The sequence below is a fragment of the Tamandua tetradactyla genome, chromosome 6 (genome assembly GCF_023851605.1).
Source record: "Tamandua tetradactyla isolate mTamTet1 chromosome 6, mTamTet1.pri, whole genome shotgun sequence".
Taxonomy (NCBI): domain Eukaryota; kingdom Metazoa; phylum Chordata; class Mammalia; order Pilosa; family Myrmecophagidae; genus Tamandua; species Tamandua tetradactyla.
The window spans coordinates 168,642,030-168,664,220 of NC_135332.1; the positions used below are offsets into that span (position 1 = coordinate 168,642,030).

General features: G+C 42.0%; 1 protein-coding gene and 1 long non-coding RNA gene across 4 annotated transcripts in view; one reads left to right on the forward strand and one right to left on the reverse strand.

Moving 5' to 3' along the window:
• FER1L6 (fer-1 like family member 6) overlaps nucleotides 1-16,877 on the forward strand; it is a 178,839-nt gene extending 161,962 nt beyond the window's left edge. The window contains exons 40-41 of the mRNA XM_077167599.1: nucleotides 8,679-8,779; nucleotides 10,136-16,877. Of these exons, the coding sequence (XP_077023714.1) occupies nucleotides 8,679-8,779; nucleotides 10,136-10,319 (285 nt within the window). The 3' untranslated portion in view covers nucleotides 10,320-16,877. The remainder of the gene's footprint in view (nucleotides 1-8,678; nucleotides 8,780-10,135) is intronic.
• Nucleotides 811-22,191, reverse strand: part of LOC143689024 (uncharacterized) — a 55,826-nt gene continuing 34,445 nt past the window's right edge. The window contains exons 4-5 of one of the 3 annotated variants that reach the window (XR_013178473.1): nucleotides 20,592-20,689; nucleotides 19,684-19,809 (exon numbers count right to left, since the gene is read on the reverse strand). This is a non-coding gene — a long non-coding RNA (uncharacterized LOC143689024). Of the gene's footprint in view, nucleotides 889-19,683; nucleotides 19,810-20,489; nucleotides 20,690-22,191 lie in introns of those variants that run through there. The other 2 variants (XR_013178475.1, XR_013178472.1) reach the window with 2 other exon arrangements.

Genomic DNA, 22,191 nt, shown 5'->3' on the forward strand with positions numbered 1-22,191 from the left:
CTTTGTACGTTTGGTGAACTGAGCACATAGTAAATGCTTAGTACATTTCCTTTGAATGAATGAATACATTAGGACACAGTGGTTGATAAGAGTTTCCAAGTGTTACTTTAGAAGTGTCTTAAAGAAATAGGACAGAGGACAGGTGGGTTTTGATGGAGGGAGGATCAAAGATGCATACAGGCTGTTCAGGGGCAGTGACGAATGCATGAAGGCCCATTAGGCTGTGACTCTGTTTTCTTAGGCCAGATGAAGACTGTGGGAGCATCTGAGTTTATAATCCCAACCCACCCGCTGGTCCCAGAGCAGGGGTCATCTCCAGGAGCGTCCCCTTCTCTCCTGCTGTCATCACTGGGCCTTGATCACCATAGGTGGCCATGTCAGCTCATTATTGTGATTTAAATGCATATGGCTAATAGCTTCATAATGGCTGGGTCTTCAGGGAGACATTTATGTGGGAAATTCACTTCCCAGTTTGATGAACTTGATGCAGAGTTTCTCTGCCCTTGGGCTTTGGAGAGTCCATTAGAGTCCCCTCTGCCTTGGGTCTCACGAATCCCCCAGGCCAGCTGGCCTCTCACAGTCCTATCGGAAGAGAGGAACCTTCTTCATGAAGACGTGCTTATTTTGAATAATTTAGAATCCCCCAGAGGGTTTCTGTGCATCAGGGGAAAAAAAAAAAAAACCCCACCACTTTTGTGTTAAGAGTTTCAGAAGCTTTCTGACTCTTCCTAGGTAGTGTGATCAGTAACAATGGGGGGGGGGGGGGCAGCCTGGAATGGCCTCCATTTAGCAGTAATTTAGGTTCAAAGCCTGGCTTCATCCTCATTCTTTACCAACTGTGTGACCTTGGGCAACATATTCCACCTGTCTGAACCGCAGGTTCCTTATCTGTGAAAGAGAGAGAAAAAAGAAAAAGTATGCACTCCATGGAGCTCTTGTGATGCTTAAATGAGAGACAATCTCTATACGCGGAACACAGTAAGTGTTCAATAAATGTCAGAATTCTGATTGTGCTCTCGCCCATTCCCACCTCCTTCTGATTTCCCAAAGAGAGAAATGCCTCAGAACAGAAATACCTTAGTTAATAAACAGCCTCTAGTCTTTAAGGATTAAACTTTTGGTAAATACAAGAAAAGGGGAAGGAGAAAGGTAGAACTTCTATCAGTATACTTGAAATCACTTCACAAATGAATCTCTAGGTGAATTGGCCAGGATGGTTGACTTCCACAGAAAATTGTTTTAAAGGCTCTTTCTTTAGGAAGTATAGGAGCTCTGAATTAAATGCTCCTTGTCTCCATTCAATGTATAGTTGCCTCCTCTGAGAACAGGTTATCAGGTTGCTCATTCAGCTACTCATTTTTTCAACAATTAGGGAGCCCTTGGGGTGGGCGTTGGGAGGCATGTCCACAATACAGAGACCAGTGGGTGGGTTGCAGCCCCTGCCCTCAATGAGAAGACAAGCAAGAGCAGCAGCCACCACTTTGCAGAGTGGCCAGGGCTCTGACAGTGCTCTAACCATGACAATAGCAAGGACTGCTAACATGTCCTGACTCGGCCAGGCATGGCTCTAAACTCTCATTTATCTGCTAAAGGTATATTAATTCATTCATCTACTGAAACCCCATAAGCTAGGTATATGTTATCAACCCCATTTTATAATTCAGGAGGCTAAGGCACAGGGAGGTTAAGGAACTCGCCCAAGGTCACACAGCTAGTCAGGGGAGGGCAGGATTCAAGCCCAGCACTTTTTCTGGCAGAGAGTTGGGGGAATAGATAGAAGGGACATCCACCCTGGTCCTGGAGGCATTGGAAAGCTTCCCCATGGAGGTGAAGTCTGAGCTGACATGCTAAAGGAAAATAAGGATTAACTTCGTGCTAGCCCACATCCTCAGCCCACGGTTAGAGCCTGGGCTGGCCTTAGCATGATGTGTGGCCCAGGCAGCCCTCTCTGGCCCCCGGTCCTCTCTGCTCCTTAAGAAACCAGTAACCACATGGAAGATGCTAAACCATCAGTAACTTTCTTCCCAATGTGGTAGAAAGTTGGTCCCATAGAAATTAGATGTGATGAAAAACCTGTGCCAAGGTTCTGCCCCTCCTTGGGATGCTTCAAGTCTCCAAGTCTCAATTTCTTTATCTGTAAAATGGGTAGGTTGGACTTGGGGCCTCCAAGTGCCTTTCCTGCCGTCCTTTGAAATCAGTCATAGGAATGCCACTGACCTCTTGTTTCAGTCTCCAGCAGGCCAGAAGAGGTTTGTTTGTGGGGACTGCTACCTGCCAGGTTTATTTTTAAAGCTGTTTATTTGTACCCTCAGGCAGTGTCATTTAGACATTTGGATCACACAGGTCTGGTGTGGACAGAAGCTGTCCTCATAGTAAGTGAAAAACATTGCCAAGGAACATGTACACTTGGGGGAAAGAAAGGATATATGTATTGACTATGTTTTCATAGAACACATTTTTCCTTATTTTTTAAATTTATTTATTTGCATGGGCAGGCACCGGGAATCAAACCCTGGCCTCTGGCATGGCAGGCGAGAACTCTGCCTGCTGAGCCACCGTGGCCCACCATTAGAACATTGTGTTACACATTTTATAGGCCTTATCCCAATTACTCTGACTCCTAAAAGCAAGCTTTTAGGGGGATTGCTCTTTTAGGAGATGGAAATCGGGATTTGACTTTGGGATTAATCCTTCAAATTGACAGTTGCCTAGTCCAGAGAAGTCGGGGATATCAACGACTGAAATTAAAAGGGAGATTAGTGTGAAAAAGTTGCCAGATCTGCTGTAGCTGTATTCCCATAGCTGGGTGCTAAAGGCTCAACAAGGAATAAGATGAATTCCTGGCATCCAGGAGTTTACAGCTTAATTGAGGAGCTGGCAGAAACAGACAGATGATCCAAACAGTATGTGCCAAATTAAGATTCTCTAGGAGCAGAGACGTGCTCCTAAGGCATGAAAAGCAGAGGCTTTTCATGTGAAGATCATTTTTAAGATAGGGTATGTAATATGCCTTTATGGAAAAATAATCTTTTATAGGAAATTTGAAAGACTAGTATTTTTTTCCGTGTATAGATTTTAACTTTGCCTAGTAGTGGTCATTCTGTATTTAAAATGGCATCTTCTCCTTGTTTCACTCAGAATGACAAGGAACATTTCCCTACATCATCCTCATCACCATTACTAGTCAATAATTGTGGTTAATTAATTATTCATACACAATTATTAAGTCTTCGTAATCTCAAAATGGTTTAATCATTGTATTTTTCCTTAAAATTTATTTGTTAAAATTTAAGCACATAGAAAACTTGAAAGAATAAACGATGGGCCATATATCTACCACCTAGATTCAACACTTGTTAAAGTTTTGCCACGTTTATTTTGTCTATATATTTGAGTGTATGGATGTGTGTGTATATATATACACACACATACACACCCATACACAACACATAGACATATATATGTATATATATTTGTGTATATATATGTATATCAATGTTGGGTCTTTTGGCCAAACCATCTAAGAATAAGTTGTAGACATCCTGACACCTCACCCCTAAATACATCAGCATTTGTCTCTTAAGAATATGGACATTCTCCTACATAGCCACAGTGCCATCATCACACATAAGAAAGTTAATAATGATTGCCTAACATAATCTGACATCCACAGCTTATTCATTTCTCCAGCTACGAAAGGGAGACCCTACTGTTCCCAAAATGTCTTTTATAGCTGTTTCTTTTCCCAAAACAGAGTCCAGTAAGGTTCACATGTGCTTTTGTTTTTTTTGAATGCTGTATGGCAGGGTCACATTTCACTATTTTTCCATGTGAGTATCCCGTTATTGCAGCACCATTTGTTGAATTTTGTCTGTTTGTGTTTTTGGAAGCGCGTGGACCAGAAATTGAACCCGGGTCTCCTACACGGCTGGCAAGAATTCTACCACGGAACTACCCTTGCAACCCCCACATGTGCTTTTGATAACTCTATCTCTTTGGTCTGTTTAGAACAGTTGCCCACTCTTTCTTTCCCATGACACCGATTATTTAAAGAGATCAGACTTGACTTCTCTGGTGGTTTTCTCATGACGTTGCCTGTCTTATTCCCTCATCCTCTGGATTTCCTGTAAGCTGGAAGTTAGGTACCATAGCTTTATCAGGTGCAGGCTAAACGTTTTTGGCAAGAATATTTAATATGTGATACAGTTTATTTCATACTGCAATGCGCATGTCAGGAAGCGCGTGTTATCAGACGGGCTCACCAACAGTGATGCTTTGTTTGCTGGATTACATCAGTGACCATGAGATGTCTTTATTATAAGGCTATACTTTTGTCTTCACAATTAGCAGGTAACCTGTGGGGTGACACTTTGGTGCTGTGGGAAACCCCTGTTCTGCCTCCACCTTCACACAGTGGTTTTAGCAACCACTTGTGATCTTGATTAATTTAATTATTACATTGGGATTGCAAAATGGTTTTTCTAACCCACTCTTCCCTCCTCCCTTCTTTCCTCCCCCTCCTTCATTCCTCCCTTCCCTCTTTCCTTTCTTCCCTCCCTTCCTTCCTTCATCTGTCTGTCTGCCTATCTATTATCATCTATTATTGCTTCTATCATTCTTTCCCCATTTATTAGTTGGCAGTTATTGATGAAGAAGAGTATTTCCTCACCAAGTGGAAGTAAATTTCAGTGCCCCCCACCAAAAAGGACAGGATAAATATTTAATTCTCTTAATTACCAAGTTTTCTAATAAAAAATTAGTGTAAGAATCACCTCCAATAAAATTTCCCCCCTTTTTTCTTGGTATCACTATGGACCCATGGATTTTCAAAAATATATTTACTAGCTCTTTGCATTGAAAGGACCTAGAAATGAAAATCACCCCAGTAGCAAAGAATACACTTAGCACCCAGTTCCTGGTGTCTCAATACTATTTCTTACTGAAAGAAACCAGAAAACTTTAGAGAAATGCCTTACTCCAGGTCTAGGGCAGAGAAAATACAAGATAAGTCTGGACATCTCATTTTGACAAATAGGACAATTTGAGCATCCAAAAGAATAATAACTGTGTTTGTGCATAGTTTTTTCTGTGTTTTTAGGTTATTTCCTCAATTTACATACTCAGAAGTGGGATTCCTAGGTTCAGCATATGGCTACATGAGATTTTATACAATATTCCTTTTCCTAAAGTATTTTGCTAGAATACATTCCACCAATAATGTGTAAGAATGTCTCATCTCTATAGTGAGGGTTGCGTTTTAATAAGCAATATTTATTGCTGATGAAAGTGTGTCCATTCTGAACCCAATCACTTCACAGCTTCCCCCAGACATCTATTTTTAAAGTTTGAAGCCCATAAAGAATATGTGCAGTTGAACAAACCTGGAAAATTTTTGTGGCGTTCCACTTTCATTTCCTTCCATGCACAGATTTCATTTGATGAATAGCAGCTGAAGTGGTTGATTATTTTCTAGCTCCGATTTAAAATTATGTTTGGAGGATATTATTAGCTTAAGATCTCCACTTGGTGCTAGGCTGAGTACTAATGATTGAAATGGGACCTGGAAGCCTCTGGGTGGAGAGATGCAGATGAGCAGCCTGCGTGTATCAGGATGAGTCAGTAAGCAGCATTCCACTTGCCGCCTTCTGGACACCATAAAACCTTTGCAATCACCCAGGCAGGGAGGTGACACAGCAAGGGGCCCCTTCATGATAATAATCGACGACTCCTATGCCTAGGGAAAATTCATTTTGTATTCTTTCTCTTTTGTTTGCATACTTTTTTTTTTTTTGCTCAGAGGAAATCTGAGTCCATGGCAGATGATGTTTCCTATTAAACTATGTGTTTTGTCCATGAAATAGCATTGAAGGATAACAACTTCCATTTTTTGAGGACTTATTACCATCAGGTACTAGGCTAAGCACTATATATATATATATATATATATATATCAAAGGAACCTTCTGCAATTCATGCTATTAATAGTCCCAGGATAGTGAGACTTAGAGGACAAGTAACTTACCCAAGGTCACACAGCTGGTAAATGGTAGATCTGTCTGCACAAATCCTGTTCATTCTACTCTTGCTGCACCATCATGCTGTGTTGTGCTGTGCTGTGCTGTGCTGTGCTAGCTATAATCTTCCTTAAGCTACCCAAAGCCAGACCTTAGATGGAAGTTAAAAACATAAGCCAATGGCAACAAGTATGGGGTTCTTCTAGAATATTTCAGAAAAGGCATATTTATTCATTGTTAAGTAAACAGCCTACTTCTACAAAAAGGTCCACTTGAGCACATAAAGTAGCAGAGAAATGGAATTTTGTGTCAGAGAGCCTGGGTGCAAATCCTGGTTTGTAACACAAGTTAACAAACCTCATGGTTTCCTTGACTGTAAATGGGAATGAATACGTGCTCTCTTTTGCAAAGTTTTTAAATAGATGCATTTAAACTGACCAGTGAGCAAATGGGCATCTTTCTGAAGTAGAGAAGAATTAGATGAAACTCCTAATGTGTGTGTGTGTATATGTGTGTGTGTATGTGTGTGTGTATATGTGTGTGTATGTGTGTGTATATATATATATACTGCTCAGTGGAGCTGACGTCACCTCTGAAAGTCCTCTGGAAATAAGCCCCTCGACCATGAATTTTGGGCTGGCTTCTTGGATTTCTTCCAGCCACCACGTCTTGCTGGGATTCCTTGGATTTTAACTATGCCTTTCATAAATTCTAGAAGTTAGAGCCAGAAGTAGCCTTAGAGAGCATATGGCCAGTTGGAAGATGAGAAAACCGAGGACCAAGATGACAAGTGCCTCAAGATGTGGTTATGCAGATAACCATAGAGTCAACTCATGTTAGCGTTAGGAAGGGCCTTGTAAAGCTTCTCGTCTATCATCTGAAATGTGAATAAATAAGAGGAGGCAGTGTGCTGGGATGGAAAGAGCATGAGCTTTGACATACAGACCTAGGTTCAAATTCCAGTGGGTTGGCTTATTGTCTGTGTCCTTTAGAAGGTTATTTGACCTCTATGACTTCATTTCTCTCTCTATAAAAGGGAGACCTGCCTTTCTTATTTTTATAATAGATAGATGATAGATGATATGTAGACAGATAAATACAATAGAAAAAGTAGGAATTCAATAAGGATTGTGGTTAGTCACAGTTTTATTATTACTGTTTACAGATGTGTACAGGAGCGACTATGATAGCCAGAAACTCCATATTCCTTCTCTTCCCATAGCTGTCAAATATCTCCTGAGTGCCTAAATGTGCAAGTCATCACCTATGATTTCTCAAGGAGCATAAGAGACTACATAAATAGATGTTTTTTTAGGAACATTTCTGAATCCTAGGACATTACATGCTCTTCTGAGTTGGGCCAGGGTTCCAGTCCAAAGAATGGATGTGACTACCTATATGTGAACTCATAGCTTCATTAGAAATTCAGGCAGCGATGCCACGTTCTCTCTTCTCTGCATCTCCCTACCCCACTAGTTCTCCCTGAAAATACTCCACTTCTCTCTAATTTCTCCTGTGACTACATTGTTACGGCTCCCAGCAACCAGACCTTCTTGTTAAGAAGCCCTGGCCTGTTCAGGCTGATTGGGTAAGTTAACACAAGACCATTGGTTCTTTGGAACCGTAGACCTATTTACTGGAATGAGATGGAGTCAGATAATGTCCCCATCTGTGTGTGAGTCGGGGAGGAGCTTTAACAGTGATCATACACATGCTTAAACACTTTGGTGATCCTCCAGCCTTCTGTCAGTTCTGTCTCCCTCCTGTCATCTTGAATCTCAACCCACAAAACCAAAACAGACCAGAGGAGAGAGGTCTCCTCCACCAAGAAGGTAAACACCAGAAGATCAGGGAGCCTGTTTTTCTTAATCATTGTTAAATCTCCAGAGCCTAGAACAGAGCCTGGCATACAAGGGGCCCTCAAAACATAGTGAGCAAATGAATGAAGGAAAACAAAGAATGACTTTTACCTTCTCTGGAGGGTCTTGACTCATGCTTTGATAATCCAAGACTTACACAACTGCCAATAACTTTGGCTTAGTGCTCTGAAGAAATACATTACATAATTTCAAATCAGAGCACTCTTTCCTATTGAGGGGAGAAGACATGGGAGGGAACGGTAGGATAAAAAGATAATTCTATGAAAAAAAAAGATAATTCTAAAACAATTAGTGGGGACAACAAAACGAATGAAGTAATGACAGAAAAGCCATTTGACACAGGTGGGGCCATGTCCACCAATTTCCTGTTGAGAATCCTTGACAGAGAAGGAAGAAAGCAAATTCAAAAGGGTTCTGCCACTCAAGTAATTAGTCCCCTTTCTAATTATACTACATTTCTATAATATTATTTCTTCAGATATTAAATGATTACATGCAAAATAGTACATGTGACTGAATATACATGTGTCTGTATATGTGGGTCCCTTTTCTTTCACAAAACTTAACAGTAATATCATTTCAGAGGGTTTGTTGTTCATAAAAATAAATGAATAAAAATAATACTTCCCCTGGGACCAAACAGGCAATAAGATTTCTCAAAATTAAAATAGCAGAGAGGTCAAAATACTTGCTAGCATCCTCCAACATGATAACACTTCGAGGTGGTTGGCATTTCCCCACGATGTCTTTGTGACTAGAAATTAAAGCTCTAATCTTTATACAGGGCAAGGTTGAAGCTGAGTTTCACCTGGTTACAGCAGAAGAAGCTGAGAAAAATCCTGTTGGAAAAGCCCGAAAGGAGCCAGAGCCCCTGGCCAAACCCAAGTGAGTGGAGTCATGGATGGGAGCACTGGAAATGGGGGTGACCCTCTATGGCCCACACAGCAGGGGATGCAGGGCATTTGTCTCGGGGTTCTGTGGGGAGGGATCTGAGAATCAAGGAGGCCACCAATAGCTACCAGCTAGTTTATATGGTCTTTTGTTTCTATCATTGAAAACATTCCAGAATGTTTGGCAAATGAAGGAGGAAGGGCTTGTCTATTATTCTGCCACATAAGCATTTTTAGAATAATTTCATATATATTCTTTTCCACTCATTTTTCATGTGAATATGAATTTCACATAATTATTTTTCAATCTTTAACCACACATATAAAATTGCCTTAATGCTTCATTTATCCCTTCCTGAAGAGTTTTGCTTTGCTGCCAGCTTGTCATAATTAGAATTATTAATGGCTTTGGAATAGTCCATAAACTTGATGTCCCATATTTGGTTTCCCTACCCCATCATCGTATATTTAATTAACTTCTAATTTTTTCCCATTATTTTAATATGATGAAGACATTTTCTCTTTTTAAATTATTATATTAAAATACATCACCAGAAATAGAATTACTTGGAGAAAGGGTTACCCTATTCAATTTGATCCATGTCTATATATCAAATAAAACATGAATATAAATAGATAGATGGGAAATAAGCATACAAAACTACTTTTTCAAATTGCATTTGTCCTGTCCTTCTGCAGACTTGAAGGGACTCAGCATGAGCAGTCTTACCTGTCCCTACATTGTATCTACCAGAGTGTAAGGAACACGATGGGTGCTTATTCATGAATTCGATCATTTATTGATCTCCTGCCGTGTACCCCTAGCACACAGGCAGTCTGAGGAACACAGAAGAAATAGAAGACATAGCCTCTGCTTCCCAGGAGCTTATTAGGGAGAAAAAAAAACCATACAGACTCACAAAATAGTTATTAGAGCCTGGAAGACAAATATGTTAGGTTCCAGAAGGGGAAAAGTCCAGTGGGAAGTGGGATCGGGATTCGGAGCAAGATGAGTCATTATGGGCGGGGTGGTCAGGGAGGCTTCATGGAAGAGGCTGTGCTGGAGCTGGCGAGGGGTGGGCAGATGGCAGGGGCAGGCCTCGGCTGGGTCACAACCAGCCTCCTGCCTTCCTCCAGCCCAACCCTTCACATGATGCAGGACTCATGCCATCTAACCTGTTCGCTAGCTCCTGCTTCAAGCAACATGGCCCTCCTCTCCCCTTCTCAGGCCTCTCCCCACATTCACCTTGACAGTGTGGCCCCCCACAAGGTGGGAGCCAGAAATACTTCCTGAGAATCAGGAGGGTTGCTCACATGGCCCCCTTCCCTGTTTCTCTCACTTCCCTCCCAGCCGCCCCAACACCTCCTTCTCCTGGTTTCTGAGCCCCTTCAAGTGCCTGTACCATCTCATCTGGAAGAATTACAAGAAGTACATCATCATCGGCTTCTTTCTGATCGCCCTCGTTGTCTTTCTGGTCCTCTTCGTCTACACGCTGCCCGGAGCCATCAGCCGGAGGATCGTCGTGGGCTCATAGAGGGCGGCCGAGGACCCGGCTCTCGCTCTCCGCTAGTCCTCACTCTCCCTCTCCTGCAACACCTGAAAACTCACGCTGTAGGCAGGCGCCGCCCTGGGAGCCAAGAGGATGGGCCAGAGGGCTTAGGCGCCGGCCTCTTATGTCCGCGGACAGGTCAGCGCTTCCCGGAAGAGATGGAAAAGGCGCATGCCCTCCTAGCCCCACCTTGACGCCAGCTTTCAAACCTGGAAACCTCAAGTCATGCTTTTGCCTGTGGCAGCGGGAAATAATAACTCCTTCGCTTCCAGACGATCAATAATGACCTAAATTGACTTGCTTGGTTTTTTTTTAATGCTGTTGGTTTTATTCTGAGAGATTTAATTCTAGGTCTGAGATTTTCTTAGAAGTACTTTTTAAAAATAAGATTTTATAGCAAATAGACTGAAAGCATTTTAGCGCATGTCTAAATATTGAACCTGCTCCCCCATAGCTTAACCTCGTTTAATCCTTACAGTTTACAGAACACATTCACTTATCCAGGCTGTGACACTGGTGGCAATCACCTAGAATATGCCACTGCTAAAATTCCCATGGAGAGAGATGAACTGTTGCTGGTTTTTCATTAACATCCACACTTGTAGAGCAGATTCAGCAGGAGAGGTGAATTCTGGAAAAATGCGTTTTGATTTATGCTGTATGGCAATTTCTAAATTTGACAAAATGTTGTGAGAGATATGAAATATGATCACACATGCATGTGAGTGTGTGTGTGTCCTCACTACTAGTAGTAATTCTCTATAGCCACATACACAGGCCCCACCAAGTGCAGTGCACCCATGGAAGATGACGCCAGTGGCCGGGCTGCCCGTCCCTCAGCCTGACCCTCCGACGTGGCATGCTCCCTCATGACCTTCACTTCAAGCACAAATTCATTTCAAAGGCAGTCTTGAAACAGTACCCTCTGCACCTGTCAGATGGAGCTGGTATTTCGTAGAAGCAAACCTGCTGATCTTCAAAATGACACAGTCCAGATCTTTTGAAGTGAGGGGCTGTTTTCTCAGTTTAAATAAGAAAACAAAAGAATTTCAGGATGTGGGCCTCAATTCCAAGGTGGAATTTTGGGATCATCATAAGAAATGCGGCAACCATTTCCTCTTTGTATCATCAGGGGCCCTTTGGGTGGAGGTGGGGAGACCAAGCGGGGCAACCCTGTCTCAACACCACAAGGCCCAGGTGTGCTGCTTCCTTTGGAAGGCCTTGTGCAGGGCGACTCTTCTAGAGCAAAGGGTGTGTGCTTCCACGTGCATGTTCCCGGGTGATCAGAGAAAGACTGAAGCGTGTTCTTTGTGGTTTTAGATGTCAGCGTTGCTCCCTGCCTAGGGGCCTGTATTAGGGTACTCTAGAGAAACGGAACCAACAGGGAACATTCGCAAATATAAAATTTATAAAAGTGTATCACATGAGCACAGGAACGCAGAGTCCAAAATCTGCAGGGCAGGTTGTGAAGCCGATGACTCCAATCGGAGGGTCTGGATGAACTCCACAGGAGAGGCTCGCCAGCCAAAGCAGTGATAGAGCCTGTCTCTTCTGAATCCTCCTTAAAAGGCTTCCAGTCATTATATTAAGCTTCACTCATAGCAGAAGACACTCCCCTTTGGCTGATTTCAAGTGGAGTCATCTGTGGATGCAGCTGACATGCTCACGATTTAATTCTATGAAATGTCCTCATCACAACAGACAGGCCAGCACTTGCCCAACCAAACAGGTACCACCACTTGGCCAAGCTGACACTTGAACCTGACCATGATAGGGCATAATGCCCGCTTTTCCCCAAGGGCTGAAGAACAGCCATTTGCTCCACCAGCGATGTTTCCTTGCGGGACTGGTTAAATAAACTATGGTTCATTCTTATTCTGCAATAACACACAGCCTATAATGACACAGCAGAAAAATACTTGATGGCTTGGAAAATATACATTAGATATAATTATACACTTATATTTAAAAATGGCAATAGATAGCAGGAAGTAAAAAGAAAAAAAAATATCTATAGGCAGGGAAAAAGTGTCTGGAGGACTATTCCAAAGTGTTAATAGTGATTATCTATAAGTAGTAATATCTTTTATTTTCATTCTTATTTTTCTATTTTCCTAAATGTCTAAAATAAACATGTATTTTTAATGTAAAATGTTCTTAATAAATATTATTGCAATGTGTTCATTCATAGAGTCAAAAAATATTTGAGTGTCTCCTATGTGCTAGGCAGTGAGAGTAGCAGAGCTAAGACTAACACAGCCCTGTTGTCATGGGTTTTGCATTCTAGTAGCACCCTAAAATGTTGTTTTAGCTTTAAATTATGGGTCTTCAAGAAGGGCACCAGTTAAGGAATGGGTTTCATGGATGAGGTTTAAGAATAAACACAACTTACATATATGGCACTGTTGAAAAGGAAAACAGCAGCATTATTCCAGGATAAATTTGGAATTAAGGTATTAAACTCTCTGTTGGGTTCTGGACAGGAAAACAACATTGTGCTGGTTTGAAAGGAAGTATGCCCCCTAAGAAAAGCCATGTTTTGATATAAATCCCATTTCTTAAAGGTAGAATACTCCCTATTCAATACTGTATATTTGAAACTGTAATGAGATCATCTCCCTGGTTGATGTGATTTAGTCAAGAGTGGTTGTTAAACTGGATTAAGGGAAGACATGTCTCCACCCATTTGGGTGGGTCTTGATTGGTTTATTGGAGTCCTATAAAAGAGGAAATATTTTGGAGAACGAGAGATTAAGAGAGAGCAGAGAATGCTGCAGCATCACAAAGCAGAGAGTCCGCCAGCTAGGGACTTTCGGTGATAAAGAAGGAAAACGCCTCCCAGGGAGCTTCATGAAACCGGAAGCCAGGAGAGAAAGCTAGCTGATGACACTGTATTCGCCATGTATCCTTCCAGCTGAGAGAGAAGCCCTGACTGTGTTCGCCATGTACCTTCTCACTTGAGAGAGAAACCCTGAACTTCATCGGCCTTCTTGAACCAAGGTATCTTTCCCTGGATGCCTTTGATTGGACATTTCTTTAGACTTGTTTTAATTGGGACATTTTCTCGGCCTTAGAACTGTAAACCAGCAACTCATTAAATTCCCCCTTTTTAAAAGCCATTCCATTTCTGGTATATTGCATTCCGGCAGCTAGCAAACTAGAACAAAAATCTAAACTTTTAACAAAATAATGCTTATTGTTCAAATCCATAATAAAAAATATGAAAAATTTAAAATCCTCCTAGATTAAATAAAATGCATCAATTTTCCTTTGATGTCAAAGATTTTGAAATCTTTACCAGAAATATTTGAAACACTTTCAGATCAGATGGTATCATAAAAAATGTGAGAGAAAAAGTGGTAATCAAAGATAATTTTGGGATCAGCTATGTCTGATGTTCTATACATATGTTATCACTTATGGCCCATCCTGCATGTGAAATAAAATATAAATACATTTATGTATCTATCTCTAGGTCTAATTGTGCAGCCCTGGCCCTAAAGATGTTACAGTTTTAAAGTAAAAAAGCAGAGATGCCATTTCCCAAGAAGTTATCATGAGTCGTCCATTCTTAGATAAGATGAATTTAAATTTATTCACTTGACAGCTCAGAGTTTTCCTATTTGTTTAAATCTCGTTTCAGAGTGGGGTTGTTTGTATTTTTTACCATACTTGAATTCTTGCTCCCAATCAAAGCAAAACAAAATTAATACCAGCAACAATAAAAACCACCACCACAAAAATAAACAAACAGCCCAAGGAATAAGCTATGCCATTCTATGTCTCCAGAAGAGACATAGATCAAATGTTTCAACCCTCCAATTGAAGCATTTGGTTAACGTTCTTTCTCTTTTCTTTATAAGACACATAAAAGGGGAATTAAAGAATTCATAGCTGGGACCATTTAGTATTTACTTATTCAACAGCTAATGATTGATATCTATCTTCATTCCAGGTGCTGTAATCAGCCCTGGGGTCACAAAAGTGCACAACTAAATAAAGTCCCTGTTCTGATGGAGCATAGTTTGTTGGAGAAAATACATTTATCAACTAACTACATAAATAGACAATTACGAACTGATGGATTGGACAGGGACAAAGTACAGGGTCTGAGACAGCATCTCATGGAGAGCCCACACTCGGTCTGGCAGTCAAGGATGGCTCCCTGGGAAGTGGTGGCTGAAAGGAGATGAAGCATGAGGAAGAGAGATGAAGAGAAGGAAGAGTGCTCTAGGCAGAGAAGGTAGCATGTGCTAAGGCCCTGAGGTGGGGAGGAAGGGAGGGATCTGAAAGAGGGCAAGTGTCACAGTGAGAGCAGAGGTCCCTGAGATGGGGCTGGTCAGTCATGTACGGGCCACACCCTTAAGGCTGTGAGTCTTTATTATATGGCAGTAGATGGCTATTGAAGGATTTCAAGCAATGGAGTGGATATTTAGATTTCCATTCCATGTGGAAAGCAGATTGGAGCTACTAGAATCCTCATCACAAGAGACGATGCTCTTTTTCACTGAGTAATGGTGGCAGAGGGAAGTGGAAGGTCCAGAGATAATTTCTTTAAGGCTCCCGAGTGGGCTAATGGGGCACTTGGCATCTAGCTTAAGTGTGCTTCATGCAATCTGGGTGACTTGGGGCAGCTGACTTCACATCTCTGAGCTGCAGTTTCCCTGTCATATAAGGAGGATTTGGAGAGGGTGAAGAAAAGTCTATGGCATATACTGGTTGTGCTGGTTTGAAAGGATGCATGTCCCCTAGAAAAGCCAGGTTTCAATCTAAATCCCATTTCATAAAGACAGAATAATCCGTATTCAATACTGTATGTTTGAAATTGTAATCAGATCATATCCCTGGAGATGCGATTTAATCAAGAGTGGTTGTTAAGCTGGATTAGGTGACGACATGTCTCCACCCATTTGGGTGGGTCTTGATAAATTTCTGGAGTCCTACAAAAGAGGAAACATTTTGGAGAAAGAAAGCAGAGCAGATTCAGAGAGCAGAGCAGAATGACATAGCCATGAGAAGCAGAGTCCTCCAGCCAGTGACCTTTGGAGATGAAGAAGGAGAAGGTTTCCCGGGGAGCTTCATGAAAACAGGAAGCCAGGAGAAGAAGCTAGCAGATGACACCGTGTTCACCATATGTGCCTTTCCAGAGAAACTATGACTGTGTTTGCCATGTGCCCTTCCACTTGCGAGAGAAACCCTGAACTTCATTGGTCTTCTTGAACCAAGGTATCTTTCCCTGGATGCCTTAAATTGGACATTTCTATAGACTTGTTTTAATTGGGACATTTTCTCGGCTTTAGAACTGCAAACTAGCATCTGATTAAATTCCCCTTCTTAAAAGCCATTCTGTTTCTGGTATATTGCATTCCGGCAGCTAGCAAACTAGCACACTGGTGCAAAGTGATGTGCTGACAGGTCTGGAGCATGGAGAGTTTGAGGGAGAGATTAGACTCGGGACATGAAGGACTTTGAATCCCAGGCTAAGGGGGTCCGGCTTTCTGCAGCAGAGCCTGGGATTCCTGAGGGGGTGAAGCAAGAACCCATCTGTACATTCGAGAAGTTGCTCTCCTGCCAAGCATGGTGGACTTGACAGGGAGGCGATCCAGAGGAGACAGCTTGGGGGGGGCAGTGACCACACCCCGGCTGGAGATGGGAGCCTGTGCCAGGGCCAGGCCACGGGATGGAGAGCAAGAGCCATATTCCAGGATGCCGGTGAGGTTCACTTCTGAAGGTGCCTGCCAGAGAGGAAAGGGGCGTGTCCCTCCCACTCCATCCTTTCTATCTGGGCCCTTCACTTCCCCTCTCAGGATCTCAGCTTCCTCATCTGATTAAAAGGAGGTGATACCTACTTGGCAGGAGTGATTGTGAAGACTAGAGAAGAGGAAAAAGTGCATAGCATGTGCCGGGCACGAAGACAGTCCTAAACGACAGCAGCTGGTGTCACAAGGATCATTTCCATGGGTACAGTCAACACAAGGAGGAGCCCAGCTGGGTTGGGGAATGAGGAAAAGGGATGAGACCTGTGTTTTAGAAATGTTCCAGCACAGAGACTTAGAAACTTTATAACCAATAATACTCCCAAGTATATTGGTTTTCTGTCACTGCTGTGGCAAATTATCACAAATTTAGAAATAAAAACAATACAAATATACTATCTTACTCCCATGTTATGAAAGGTCTCTTCCAACATGAAAAAGTTAGAACGGGCATCGCCCAAATACCCCAAAGAGTGGGGGAAAGATCAAAGGTGACGGCGGAGTTATACAGAGAAGGTAGGGTTTAGCAAACATGTATGATTGCTGAATCATTAAATTGATATTTCTTTTAGTCTCCAGTATCTTAGAACAACTAGAGGTAAAAACCTAAAATTGTGGAATTGTCACCCATACCAAACTCTGAAATCTGTTCTACAATTAATTGTTACAAAGTGCTTTGAAGTTTATTGCTTTTTTGTACATACATGCTATTTTTCACTAAAAAAAAAGTCAACTGTGATGATAAACGCATTGCTATATGATGATATTGAGAACCATTGATTGTACACTCTGGATGATTACATGGTATGTGAATATGTAATATATATCAATAAAAAAATTTAAAAATTATTATCTTATAATTCCATTGGTCAGAAGTCTGATACTGGTCTCACTGAGCTAAAGCTGAACTGTGAGCAGGCCTGCACTCCCTTCTGGGAGCTCCAGGAGAGAATTTGTTTCTTTGCCTTTTCCAGCTTCCAGAGACCACCCACATTCCTTGGCTCCTGGGGCCTTCCTCCATCTTCAAAGCCAGCAGGGCTGCTTCTCTCTAACTATTCTCCATCATCGTGTTTCCCTCTGAGCACCGCTGGGAAAGGGTCTTGATTTTTAAGGATCCATGTGAATAGGTGTGTCCCCCTAGATAATCCAGAATCGGCTCCCAATCTCAAGGTCTGTAACTCAAGTATAGATCCTTTTCCCATGCAAAGTCAGGCATCTGTAGGTTCTGAGAATGCAGACCTTGGGGTGCAGGGTGGATATTCTGCCTCCCACACTGTCAGCCAGCCCTCGTGATTCAGCCCCACTGGGAAGTCATTTCAGTAGAGCTTTGAAAGTGAGTGGTGTGATTCTGCTACATGAAAGGAAGGGGCGTGGCAGACACATTTTTCTCTGGAAGCCTCTGAGGAGACAATTCCCTCTCTGAGAAAAAAGAAAAAGAAGATCCATTCCAGCCTTCCCTGACCAATTAAAGTTTTCAGGAATAAGAGGATGTGCTTTCCCCCCTGGGTGTAAAAGAGCTTCCATGTCCGCCTCAATCGCTGCCTCAGGAGTTTCCAAAGAAACCACTTTGGCTCAGCTTTCCGTTAAACCCGTCAGTAGCTTTCCTTCCAAATTAAGAGAAAACATACGTCCCTGCTCTCTTTAGTTTTTAAAGAGCAATTTGAGAAAAGAGCACTATTTTTCTGAAGCACAGTGTGGTCTCTGAATTGCTGTACTATTAGAAAGAAAACGGGCTTGGGAGACTGAGACAACAGCACTGAAATGTGGGCATAACCACTTAGTACCTGTGTGAGCTTAAGCAAGGTACTTAACAACTCTGAATCTCATTTGCTGATCTATAAAGTGGGATGACATGTGCTTCAATATGCACAGTGCCGCAGTTGTGCTAAGAGGAGATGAAGGGAAAGGAGCATTTATAGTGCATCTAGAATACTGTCATTATAGTATGGGTATTCGAATTAAGTATCACTGACAATGTAACAAACAACTAATGTTTATTGAGTGCTGTTATAGATTACAAAGTAACACATATAGTTTCTCCCAAATTCTCCCAACAACCTCATTTTATGGACAAGGAAACAGCTTCAGGGACTTCCAAGATCACTCAGCTCCTTTGTAAGAGACCTAAGGTGCAAGCCTGTGCCCTCTCCACCCACCGCTCTGCTCCATAAGAGCCTGTCTAAAGCTTGATGTAAGGTGGGTGGGGCTATCTCCAGTCAGAAAATTTCTCAATGGTTTTATTTTTAAGGTTTACTCCTGCCCTTAGGATTCTAGAACTCCTGAAACATTTTGAGTGTGTTTTCCACAACGCTGTGGATGCATGTTTGAAGACTCTCTTCTTTTCTTTTCTTTTTTTTTTAAACTTAACTATTGTGCTTGACGTGTCCAGAATGTGGTGGGCACCTCTTATTTGTGCTACCCCACATCTTTTAACTATTCCTTTCACATTTTACCACTTCTTGTAGGGGGAATCCCTGCATCCCCAATGTAGAAATAAACCTCTGTTTCCCAGCTGCCTCAGCCACTGGAGTGCAGACATTTAACTTAGCTCCCCATAGGCCGGCGTAGAACTTTAATTTGGAAATTAGGTATGTGAGGGACCAGAATGGAAGGCGTTCAATTATCTCAGAAACTCCTAACTGTGTGCTGAATATTTTCTCCTTCCTCCTTGGTAAAAAAACCTCAGCCGTATGGGTAGCAACAATGTGCTTAGCTAAAAGAGTACACTTTTCAATCTCTCTTGCTATTAGGGTTAGCCAAGAATATATATGTACAAGTTACTGAGTGGGGCTTACAGGAAATCTCATTAAAGGAGGATCACTGAGCTGTTAGATTCCTTGTACCTTTTCCTCTTTCTCCTTCATCCCACCTGAACTGTAGGTGTGATAGCTGGAACTCCATCTGTTATCTTGGTTTATGAGATTTACCTGAGTATGGAAACCACCAGAAAGAATGGTGGAGCAGAAAGACAGAAGGCGCCTCAGTCCCTGTTGATTCTGGAGTCACAAAACCATTCCCAGACGGGCTTATCTCTGGACTTTCTACATGAAAGCAAAACAAATTTCTGTCTTTCTAAAGCCACGGTACTTGGGATTGTTATATGCAGCCACATTGAATTCTAACTGCTACAGAGACGTTTGCTTTGACCTTACAGAAGTGGAGTCAGTTTCTTCCAGTACGTTCTCTGGGTCAATTCACCTCAGACTAAGAAGGGACAAGATATTACTTTCTTTGTGAAGACATCCTATCTTCCTTGAAGTCGGAGCTGAGACCCAGACCCAGTGAAAATGTCATATCCTGAGATAACTCTGTCTGTGAGGTACAAATCAAGCAGTTAAAATCTTTAAATGAAAGTTCCCCTTTTCCTTCCTGAGCTTCTCTTAAACCTCACCTTTTAAACATTTCCTGTACTTCATTAACACATACCACAGCTCTTTATTATTATTAGCAGCTCCTTATTGTCAGCAAGTACACTAGCTAGTTTAATACATTATCTTTTTTAATCCCCATTATGACCCTATGAACAGTCCATAGTCAGCATAGGCTAGGATTTGCTGTAGTAACGAACAATCTCCAAGTCTTAGAGGCTTAACTAAAGTTTATTTATTTCTCACTTGCAGAATTGACTGTAGGTCTGTGCAACTCTCCTTGTGGGGGCCCAGGATTGCAGGCTTCTTTGATCCTATGGCCCCTCCATCTCAACACTAATTCTACAATTACTGGGGCAGGGAAAACAAAGTTTTGAGTCTCCACAGTGGCTATTAAATGCTTCCACTTGAAGCAACACACAATTCTTTCATTTACATTTCATTGGTTAAAATAAGTTACCTGGACATGCCCAACTTCACAGGAGCAGGGAAATGGAATCCTGCCATGTGCTCAGACGTAGGGGAGAACCAATGTTGGTGAATAACAGTAAAGCTTTCTATGTGTGGGTATGATTATTCCCAATTGACAGATCAAAACATTAGGGCCCCAGAGCTAATTAGAAGGAAGTTGTTTGGTTTTTAAATCACCTTCTCTCCTTATTCCCAACACAGTATTTGTTGCATTATGTATTACTAGCTATAGACTATTCCTCCCTAAGGAATTATTCAATTTTTTGCAAGGACCAGCCTTTGGATGTTTACGATGATTCATTGAAACTGCTTGCCTAACTGTAATCCAACTGGTTTTCAATAAAATAATTGAAATCAGATTGTGGTGAATCATTTTAATGATTTTCTTGAGCTCCCTCACCAGAATCATCTACTGTTCCTAAAAGCCTCCCTGGGGTTTCCAAAAAATACCCCAGCAGCCTTTTTCTTTCTTTGTCATTCCAGAGGCTCAGCTGGAATCTTAATGTTTAGGACCCAGGGAGGTAGAAGCATTAAGTAGAAGTAAATATGCATAAATATATATTTAAAATGCATCAATGTCCATTTCAAAAATAAGTATTAGAAGCCCATGACCGGGGTGCTTCCTTTCCTTCCTTCCAAACCCCAATGCACTTTTTTCATACCTCTCCTATGATCCAGGACACAATTTATCTGCTGCTAGAATTTAACATGGATGTGCCTTATTCATCTCTGTACACAGAGTTTCTTCAGTTCTTGTTAGCTGGTGGGTAAAAATGGAATTACAGTAATATATTAACCCAAATTCATGGACTCTCTTGACCCAAATTGATCCAGAGGACCTTGGCCTCATCACTTAGCCCCAGAAGCTTTTAAATAAAACCTTAAACTAAGCCTAGAACAGTTTCCCACAATCATTTCACCTCCAAACATGTGGGCAGAGGTAGAGACTGAGGTTGTCACGTGACAAGTTTTGGCCAATGATAAGTAATAAGAACTCTGCTGGCTGGGGCTTTTGAAAAGCTCCGGTTCACTGATTAAAAGTGTGCCACAGTTCTTGCCCTCTATTCTTTCTCCTGATTCTTGCCTGGAATGTGGATGTGATGTATGGAGGTTCAGCAGCCACCTTTCCAAATGAGGCCTAAAGCCAGGGCTAATACGAGTGCACCAAAAAGTGTGAAGGAGCCTTAGCTCTGTACTGCCTCCCTTCAGACCACCTATCACATGGAGGAAACCGCCCCTTTCTGTTGCCTAAGCCAATGTCAGTTAGCTTTTCTGTGGTTTGCAGCCAACTGTGATCCTAACTGGTACACAGAGGCAAGGCATGTCTACATAAAAATACAGAAGTTATTAATCTGCTGTTAGGGAAAATACACTTATTTGAATCAAAATGGCAGGTAAAAGGCAGAGCAAAATGTAGGGACTGGCCAGATTGGGGTACAAGGGGAAGACAGAAGCCCAAAAATATATAGATTATAGCAACTCCCTTTAAGAACAACCCTATCCAGTGTTATAGACAGCTCTTTCCAACATGAAAAAATTAGAATGGGCAAAGCCCAAATACCCCTAAAGATTGGGAGAAAGAAGGAGTTATAACAGAAAAGATAGGATTTAACAAAAGAGTATGACTGCTGAATCATTACATTGATATTCCTTTTAGTCTCCAATGTCTTGGAGCAGCTAGAAGGAAAAACCTAAAATTGTGGAACTGTAACCCATACCAAACTCTATAATCTGCTCTACAGCTAATTGTGCAGTGTGCGTTGAAGTTTATTGCTTTTTTTGTATATATGTTATTCTCACAATAAGAAAAAAACCTCACACTGGACCCCTTCCCACCCCCCTCCACACACACATCACACACACACCCCCACACACAACACACATCACACACACACACCCCCACACACAACACACACATCACACACACACCCCCACACACAACACACATCACACACACCCCACACACACACACACAACACACACATCACACACACACCCCCACACACAACACACATCACACACACCCCCCCACACACAACACACATCACACACACCCCCACACACACAACACACACATCACACAGCAAGGCAGAGGCAAGGACAGGACCAGCACAGGAGTCAAACTAGGATGTCATAAAAACTCCTCCATGATTCAGTGGCTTGGTCATTTGGTAATTGGTTTTTAGTAAATTAGCTTTCAGCAAAAGACGAGAGCCTGTGTGCAGCTGGAACCACTGTCACTTCCCGGGGCCACCACAGCTC